The sequence below is a fragment of the Orycteropus afer genome, unplaced genomic scaffold (assembly GCF_000298275.1).
Source record: "Orycteropus afer afer isolate SDZICR_OR568_19922 unplaced genomic scaffold, OryAfe1.0 scaffold00130, whole genome shotgun sequence".
NCBI classification, from domain to species: domain Eukaryota; kingdom Metazoa; phylum Chordata; class Mammalia; order Tubulidentata; family Orycteropodidae; genus Orycteropus; species Orycteropus afer.
The window spans coordinates 1,681,712-1,691,089 of NW_006921717.1; the positions used below are offsets into that span (position 1 = coordinate 1,681,712).

At 57.3% G+C, this 9,378-nt stretch overlaps 1 protein-coding gene across 1 annotated transcript in view; it reads right to left on the reverse strand.

The window, feature by feature from the left end:
• Positions 1-5,868: 5,868 nt before the first annotated feature.
• The window catches only part of GSTP1 (glutathione S-transferase pi 1), an 8,082-nt gene continuing 4,572 nt past the window's right edge, over positions 5,869-9,378 (reverse strand). Inside the window, exons 2-6 of the mRNA XM_042781510.1 lie at positions 8,967-9,073; positions 8,778-8,865; positions 7,669-7,772; positions 7,476-7,583; positions 5,869-6,057 (exon numbers count right to left, since the gene is read on the reverse strand). Coding sequence (XP_042637444.1) covers positions 5,869-6,057; positions 7,476-7,583; positions 7,669-7,772; positions 8,778-8,865; positions 8,967-9,073 — 596 coding nt within the window. The remainder of the gene's footprint in view (positions 6,058-7,475; positions 7,584-7,668; positions 7,773-8,777; positions 8,866-8,966; positions 9,074-9,378) is intronic.

Here is a 9,378-nt window from a genome sequence, read left to right on the forward strand (position 1 = left end):
TTCCTGCAGGCTCTCCCTGCTGGGGAGCAAGGACTCAGGGGGAGGCCTGACCCCTGACCCCGGGAGTCCCACCCTGAGGGCTGGGGCCACTCCCCACTTCCACCCCCGGCTGCTACCCCAGGCCGTTCCCTCTGGATTGCTGCCCCTAAAGAGCAAACCCCTGGGCGAACTGACACTGGCCTCCTCGAGTCTGCCCTCCGACCCGTCCCGAAAGGCCACTGGCTGAGGACCAAGAATCCCACTGACCCAAGAGGGAAGTTTGAATCTGTAACAGGAACACTGTACTCTGCAGTTGGCAAGCAGACACGGTCACAAGTCATTAAATGCTGAAACCTTCAAACCTGAGCCAGACCGAGTCCCACCCGCACCCCACCCCCTCCCTGCTTGGCTGGAAGCCCAGACATTCTCTCGGGGTTCCTTCCCCCACGTAATTAGGAGGAGGCGCTCCTAGCCTCCCCAAGTCTCTGTGTACAACAGAGCGGCTTGAGGCTTCCTTCCGCTGAGAGCACAGGCTCTAGAGAGCCAGATTCAAACCCTGACTCTGGCTGTGTCCAGCTGTTACTTCACGTGTCCCAGCCTCGCATTTCCTCGACGGTAAAATGGAGATGACAGTAGCATCCACCCTGGGGGTTCTTTACCAGTTGCCATGGAGTCGACCCTGACTGTAGCAGCCCCCTGTGCGTTGGATTAGAACTGCTCCCATTGCAGGTTTCAGTGGCTGAATTTTTAGAACTAGATCGTGAGACCTTGCTTCCAAGCTGCCTCTGCGTGGACTCCACCCACTGTTTGCACCTCCCAGCGACTCTCCCACAAAACCAAACTCACTGCCGTCCGGTTGATTCCAGCTCATGGCGACCCCCATGGGTTTCCATGGCTGTAAGTCCTTGCAGAAGCAGACTGCCTCATCTTTCTTCCACAGAGAGGCTGGGGGGTTTGAACCACCGACATTTTGGTTAGTAGCCAAATGCCTTAACCACCACACCACCAGAGGGACTCTTGAAACCAAAAACCAAACTCACTTCCATCTTTTGTTGTTGTTATGTGCCGTCGAGTGGGACCTGACTCATGGTGACCCCTCCTTGGGTTTCTGAGGCGGTATCACTATGGAAGTAGATTGCCCAATCTTCCTGCTGAGGAGTGGCTGGTGGGTTTGAACCACCTGCCTTCTGGTTAGCAGTCAGATGCCTTAGGCACTACGCCAACATTAGCCATTAAAAATTCACTGCCATGGAGTCTGATCCAACTCCTAGTGATCCCTCCTTGGGTCTCCGAAGCGGTATCACTTCAGAAGTAGATTGCCCCATCTTCCTTCCGAGGAGTGGCTGGTGGGTTTGAACCGCCAGACTTCTGGTTAGCAGTCAAGTCAAGTGCCTTAGGCACTGCGCCACCAGAGCGCCTCACTGCCATCTAGTCGATTCCAATTCACAGTGACCCCCACTGGCAGTAAATCTTTATGGAAGTAAATCGGCCCATCTTCCTTCTGCAGAGTGGCGGGTGGTTTGGACTGCCACCCTTCTGGTTAGCAGTCAAGTGCCTTAGGCACTGCGCCACCAGAGCTGCTTGAGGGACTAAACGAGTTTGCGAGTTTGCGTGTATAAAGTGCTTGAGGCACTCCTTGTCCCTCCCTCTCAGACACTGCCAGGAGTGCCTAGGTATTTTGACAGCTAACCAGAAGGTTGGAGGTTCAAACCGACCAGCCACTCTGGGGAAGGAAGACTTGGCAAGCTACTTCCATGAAGATTTATCGCCTCAGAAACTGAATGGGGGTTGCTGAGTTGGAACAGATTCGATGGCAGTGAGCTTGGCTTTGGATTTTTTTGGCTCACCAGCCAGAGCAACTCCCAGCCTCTCCCCATGCAGCCATCTGGTCATCCCTGCACCTTGCTGAAGCAACTCACAGGGCCAGTCCACAGCTCCCTGCGTGGAGGCCCAGCCACTGCTCATGCCCTGAAAGGCCCATCCTGGCCCGTGAGGTCTCCCAACCTCCTACAGGCTTGAGGAAACCTCAGTGGATGGACCCGAGGGCTGGGCCATGCTCAGCTCAGAGACCCTCTCTCACTTCTCACCTTCCCAAGCCCAGCGTCCTCACACTCTGGACCCTGAACCCAGTAGGGTGGCAGAAAGCCCCTTAACAGGGAGACCCTCCCTTCACAGAGCCCCTCCCCTGCTGCAGAGCCCAGTCACCCCAAAGAATGTATAAGTGGCTGGACGTAGGAACCTTTCAAAAGGCCAGCTCTTTGTTGCTACCCTGGGATCTGGACGGAAGCCTGGGTGTCCCCAGCCTGCCCTGTGGTTTGGCAGGGCCTGTCCTGACTGCTCGGTGAACCGCGGCAGCCCCAGGACTCCAGCACTGCCTGAGACAAGCTGATGTCCAGGGCTGCCTGTACCCCAACATGCTCCAGGCCTCTCCAGGAGCACCCTCAACATGGCCTGGGCACCCCTGTATGCCCCAAGCCCTCATCCAGGGCACACTGACATGCTCTGATCTCTCCCACCAAACCCACTCTAAACCCTCACCTGGGACACCTCAACACACACAGAGTCCTCACAGAGGGCACCCCAACACACCGCAAGCCCTCGCCTCTGAGTGTCCAGGCTGAACCCTCTCTACCGAGTGCTCAGGGGCCCCGAGCAAGGCTGAGCCCTCGGCCCTTGCTGGGGGCAGTGCCTGTGGCAGGAAGCAACCCCAGGACAGCGGGTCCCTTAGGAGGGCACTTCTCCCCTGAGGATCAGAGGGCCCTTCCTGGTGCGTGCCACCCGAAGCACCCCTACTCCAGGAACCCAAACTGCCAACCAGCCCCCCAAATCCAACACATGTAAGACCCCTCTTCACAGGGCCTCTGCTTGGAGTTTCGGTCACACAGATGCCCCTTTGGGGGCAGGGGGCCTGCAGCCTGGAAGTGTTGGGCCCAGGACACCATCCTACCCAACCACCCACCAGCTCCATGAAGTTGGGAAGTCTAGTCCCTCTCTGGGCCTCAGTTTCCCCATCTGTAAAGTAAGGACATTGAAATTTCCTGAGCACCAGCAGGTTGATTTCTGAAAGTCCTCATTCATGTCGCCTATCCTGCTCAAGAGCCCGCGATAGCTCCCCACTGCCCTGGGAATCAACTCCAGCCCCTTAATCCAGGCAGCAAGACCCCCACAGTGGACACCTATGGTGCAGTGACTAATTTACTCTGGACCTTCTAGATGTGGTCTTTGTGACACCCACCAGATGACTGGGTGGGACTACACAAATGAGGTGCTTGTGGCTCCCCAAGGGGATTAGACAGCTTGTTGTCATTGTTATGTGCCGTCGAGTTGGACCCAACTCATAGCGACCCTTCCTTGGGTTTCCGAGGCAGTATTACTATGGAAGTAGATTGGCCAACCTTCTTTCTGAGGAGTGGCTGGTGGGTTTGAACCACCGACCTTCTGGTTAGCAGTCAAGTGCCTTAGGCACTATGCCACCAGAGCTCCTGACAGCTTGTTAGTAATGTAAATAAGGTACCTGGCCACACTTATGGGAGTGGGACCATTAGAATACACTGCATGGAACCCTAACATAGGGATTGGTCAGTTTTGCCATCCCACTAGGCTTAAAATTAACCACCCAGAGGTGGGAAGAAGGGGACAGATGACCACCATCAAAAAAGAAGAGCCAGGAGTGAAGCACGTCCTCTGGCCCTGCATCCCTGCACCCATCTTCCTTGTCCCAAGAGAAGGAGCTGTGACATCAGAGAATGTGATGTCACCAGCCAGAAGGGGTGGCACGGAAACAGAGGCAGCAGAGACAGCATCATAAGACTGGCACAAGACAGGGCGGTAGCTTCCCAGCTCACGGAGTGAGAGACAAAGCGGGGTGCCTTTGGCCAAAGCCGCCTGGGGGAGTGGGTTGCCTCTAGGGGCGGTGGGATGTCTCTAGGCATTTATGGACAGAACTAAAAGAGATTTATAACACTTGCCTGAGCAGGGTAGAGGCCAAGCCGAGGTCGAGGACGGGAGAGAGACTTGCCTGTGGGCAGAGCCGAGGGGAGGCTGTCCTGATGGAGGAGCTATATCCTGAGTGTTCCTGAACCTGAGCTGTAAACTGTCACTACCCTAATAAACCCCAAAATCATGAGTATTGTGCGTGAGTTCGGTGTGGCCATCGCAGCGGATTATCAAAGCCAACAGAGAAGCAGAGAGTGCCACGGGAGGGATAGTTGGTGTCAGAATTGGTAAAAAGGTCGGAGGTGGTGGCATGTCTGACTTCTGCCTCCTAGGAATCAGCCTTGGACTGTTGGCTTGATTCCCCTGCCCCACCTTGTGAACTTAAGAGGTCAGGTGGCACCTCCACACCCTGTTGACAACACCGTGTGCCCTGGCCCACTCTAGCCTCCATGAGATACCCTTTGACTCCAGCCTGCGTCTGGTCTTTCCTGTCGAGACTAGCCTCCTGCTGTCTCCCTGGCCCCTTCTTCCTCCCTTTCCAAGGAATGACTGGAAAAGCCTGGGAGTCGCATGGCTCAGCCTGAACTCCAGCTCTGCCCCTGACAAGCTGTGTGGCCTTGGGCCAGCCCCTCACCTCTCTGAGCTTCAGTGACTTCCTCCACTTGGTGAAATTACTGCCTGACTCCCCAGCAAGGAGCGTGGGGCACCAGGTCTCTGACATGAGACTCTTATGTGTGACAGATAGACATGGACAGACAGACAGACAGCTACTGAAGTCAGGAGGCCTCCTCACAGAGGTAGCAATGCGTGGACATACAGTCTGCCCTTGCTGGACTTTGCAGACCCATTTCCTAAGAAGTAAAGTGAGTCATACGGAGGCGAGAGAGATAGAAATGAACCAGACGCGATCTTTGCCCTCACAGAGGGAGGTTGCCATCTTGGGAGAGAAAACCGAGCAAGCCGGGACCTCTAGGAGTGGGGTCCTGGGAGAGGTGGAGGTGCCCAGGGTGCCTGGGCCACTGGTCCATGGGTCAGCGGAGGTGGGCGGAGGGAGAGTGCTGAGCAGAGGGCCATGGGCCGGGAGGGGACGCCGGGCCTGTCTGGAGAGCAGCACCATTTGCTGTGAGGGCGACCTGCGAGGGGAGGGACAGTGATTGTTCTGGAGAGCAGGGAGTTCATGTGGGGGAGGGGGCCTGGCAGCCCTAGGGTGCAGACTTTGCCCCCAGGGCAGCTGGCAGCCTCAGAGAGGTTTGCACTCTGAGGGGCTTCAGATGCCAGGCAGGCGCAGGAACCCGGCTTGGACTGTGGGGGTAAGGGCAGGGAGGAAGCCTTCAGAGGCATGGCGGCACCCACCAAGGACACCGGGGTGAGCCCCACTTAGGGTTGGCAGGGGCTCCCTGGAGCTGCTCCACGCAGCCTTGACGCCCCCTCAGACGTCTGAGCAGCCGGCCATCAAGGCTCCAGGCCTGCCTCTCAGCCCCTTACCTGGGACCCCACCTGCAGCACCAACTAGGGGGTGTGTCTGTGAACCCGGGTAAAACACTGCAATGGGCAATATGGACATGCATGTGGACTACCTAGTGTTTGTCCCCCGTGTGTGTACCATCTGTCCATTGTGTGGGGCCCCCTGTACCGGACCCCTCAGCCCTGCCACCTGCAGGGGCTGTCAGATCACCCGTCTGCCCGTCTCCCTCATTGGTACCATACTGAGCTTTGCCCTGAGGCCAACCCGCTCCTACAGGAAGTCCTACGGGTGGAGTGGATTCCTGAGTTTGGAGCCTGACCTTCATCCCTGGGTTCTGAATTCCTGGGACAGAGTCCTCCAGCCCAAAGCAGCCTGGGGAGGGGTAGAGGACCCCCAGGTGGCCACAAGCACAGCTTTCATCTCACCGTGTTTTTTTTTTAATTGATCTCCTGGGGACAGGCCCTCCCCAGCTGGAAGACAAGAACGTCTCATATTTTCCGGCTTCCAAAGGCAGGACGGTTTACATGCTCCGGGGAGGCCAGGAAGGCCTTGAGCTTGGGCCGAGCGCTGAGCCGCGCCACGTAGGCCGACAGCAGGGGCAGGGCATCCAGGCAGCCAGGGACCAGGACCTGATGGGTCATGAGGATGTCCAGCAGGCTGTAGTCAGCAAACGAGATCTGTGGGGCAGAGGGTGGGGGGCTTCAGCGGGTGGGAAAGAGTGGGGGCTACCAGAGCATGGGTTGCTCCCCATAGGTGTCAGTAGAGTTGGCGTTAAGGTTATGTCACCCAATGCAGTAACCCATGGGGTTACCCCCCCCCCCAAGGACCTCCTCTCTCATATCAGACCATACAGAATCCCAGAATCCGTGGTAACGTTTTTATCCATTTTGATCATTTGGAAAAAAAAAAAAAAAGCTCACTGCCAGAGTTGATTCCAACTCATAGCGACCCCTGCTGGGTTTCTGAGGTGGTAAATCTTTACGGAGGTAGAGTGCCCAGTCTTCCTTCTGTGGAGTAGCTGGTGGGTTTGAACTGCCAACCTTTTGACTAGCAGTCAGATGCCTTAGGCAGTACGCCACCAGAGCTCCTTTCATTGATTATAGAACAATACGTGATAAATATTGTAAATTTCTTAAGTGTCGTATTTCTTAGCTTATATGAATACTAGCAACAAAATTGTTTTGTAAAATATTTCTACACTGAATGATATTATTGGTTACACTGTTTTACAATATTACTGGTAATTGAGCAGAAGCCCTTTGTGATTGTTCTCCTTTTCCTTCATTGCCTACTTCATTCTCAAGTTACTGATAAAACCCAAAAAAACACACCCACTGCCATGGAGTCAGTTCTGACTCCCAGCGCCCCTAGAGGACAGAGTGGAACTGCACCACAGGGTCTCCAAGGCTGTCAATCTTCACAGAAGCAAAGCCCAAACCACACCCACTGCTGTGGAGTCCATTCTGACCCACAGCGCCCCTAGAGGACAGAGTGGAACTGCACCACAGGGTCTCCAAGGCTGTCGATCTTTAGTGAAGCGACGGAGAGTATGCGAACTGCTGTACAGAAAGTGAAATTGCTCTGTAAACTTTCATCCAAATCACAATTTAAATAAAAAAAAGATTTATATGGGATCAAAGAGGAGCCTTGGTGGTGCAGTGGTTAACTGCTCGGCTGCTAACCAAAAGGTCAGTGGTTCCAACCCACCAGCCACTCTGAGGGAAGAAGACACAGCAGTCTGTTTCTGTGAACATTTAACAACCGTGGGAACTCCATGGAGCAGTTCCGTTCTATCCATAGGTCGTCATGGGTCAGACTCGACTCCACGGCAGTGGGTTTGTATATGAGATCAAACTGACAGCGACACAGGAACCTCAGGGGGCAGTGAGTGCGCGCTGAGGGAAGAACAGTCCCAAGAGGGGAAAAGCAGGCGCACGGCTCAGGAGGGTCATCGAGTCACGGAGCTAAGCATAGACCGGTGTCACGTCCTGCCGCGTGCATTTTGTGTTATGTTCTGCCGTGTATATTTTGCAACAATAAAAAGGTTAAATTCTAAAAAAGCAGGAAATGGTGCGGAGGCTGGCCCAGCACTCACCTGGTCGCCCACGATGAAGGCCTGGCCCCCCTGGTTCTGGGCCAGCAAGGTCTCAAAGGGCTTCAGGTGCCCGGGCAGCTCTTGGGCATACTGGGCCTTGCCCTCCTCCTGCAAACAGCGAAGCAGGCTGCGCTACAGAGGGACAGGCCAGCCGCCCCCCACCTGACCCGCACTCCCCCACCCACCCACTCACGTAGTTATGGTGGATGAGGTGCCCGCAGCGCTGGCGCAGGTCCTCCACACCATCGTTCACCATGTCCACCAGGGCCGCTGCCCGTGAATCCTTGCCATACAGCCCTGGCCGGTGACCGGGCAGCGGGCTCAGGTCCGGCCGGCCAGCTCGCCACCACGCCCTCTGCCCCCAAAGCCTGCGGGTCTCGGCAGCCCTGCCTCAGGCCTGGGCACCGGGACCCTCCCTGGGCCCTGATTTTAGAAACCCCCACTCCAGCCTGCACTGCTACTCCCATTCCTACAGGGTGAGGGGTCACCCCCTGGGTTCCTGGGCTCTGGAAGTCTCTGCCACACCCTCAAGCTCACTCCCCCTGCTTTCTCCTCCTGAGGGCGGCCCAAGCCTGTGGTGTGTGCCTCCCAGGCTGGCAGACAGCTGTGGGGGCCTGGACGGGCTTGGATGGGTGGACGGGAAGGCCAACCAAGCAAGGGGGCCGGGAGGCGGGCGGCTGAAGCTGGAGGTCTCTCTGCCTGTTCTCTCACCCAGTCCTGCAGATAAGGAGGAGGGTCCCCTCTCTGCTGCCCCCTTTCCTGATGGCCACCCCCAGGGCCCTGAGCTTTCCTGGGGCCCCCAAAGTGGCCAAAGAGGAGGCAGCCATTGCCCTAAGCCACGTTTCTGGAACCTTGAAATCAGGCTGCAGGCTGGCTCCCTGAGACAGTGAGTCTTTGCCATATAGCCCGGGTCGGTGACCGGGCAGCAGGCTCAGGTCCGGCCGGCCAGCTCGCCACCACACCCTCTGCCCCCAAACCTGTGGGTCTCGGCAGCCCTGCCTCAGGCCTGCTGGCTGTGATGGAGCTGGAGCACGAGGAGAGAAGGGGGCTCTTCTCGGAAGCCCAGCCTCACCGGGACCTCTGACCAACACAGTCATGGGGACAGGTGACCCCCTCCACGTGGCAATCCAGGGAATACCACAGCCTGGGCTACACAGAGCTGCCTGGGGCGGACAGCAGCCCCCGGACCTCCTGGAGCCCACGCCTGCCTTTTCCGGGGCCCCCTGCCTGCCTTCCAGCCCCAGGATGCTGGTGGGGGCCTGTGGGCCCGAACACTCTGCTAGGGTCAGTCAGGGGGCTCACCGAGGGAGCGGCCCAGGTGCCGCAGGATGGTGTTGGACTGGTACAGCGTAAGGTCTCCATCCAGGAACTTGGGGAGCTGCCCGTACAGCTGGGGGGCAAAAGCTTGGTGAGGGGTGCTGAGTGAGCTGCTGCCTCCCGGTGGCAGGCCCCTGGGCCCAGCCGTGCGCCCCCAGCCCTCCCGTCGCTCACACAGGAGGCCTTGAGGGGGCCCTGCAGCCAGTCCTCTTTGGTCACCACCTCCTCCTTCCAGCTCTGGCCCTGGTCAGCCAGCAGCATGCGGATGGCCTCACAGCGCCCTGGGGGACAGGAGGGTGTGGGGACGGGCCTGGGGAAGGCATTGGGGACTCTGGGCTATGGGAACCTCTGGGCAGAGACCCGGGAAGGAGGCTTGGGCTTGTAGTCACATGAGAGAGGAATAAGAGAGGCCTGGAGTCTCTCCCAGGTGGGTGAAGGGGGTTTGGGCTACAGCCACCCCTTAGACACCTGAGTGAGGGGAGAGAGTCACAGAGGTGTAGGGAGGGGACAGAGACCACAGTCTTGCATCACCCTGGGGGCGGGGTGTCAGGACCTTTAAGAGAGAGAAAGAGAGAGAGAGAGAGAG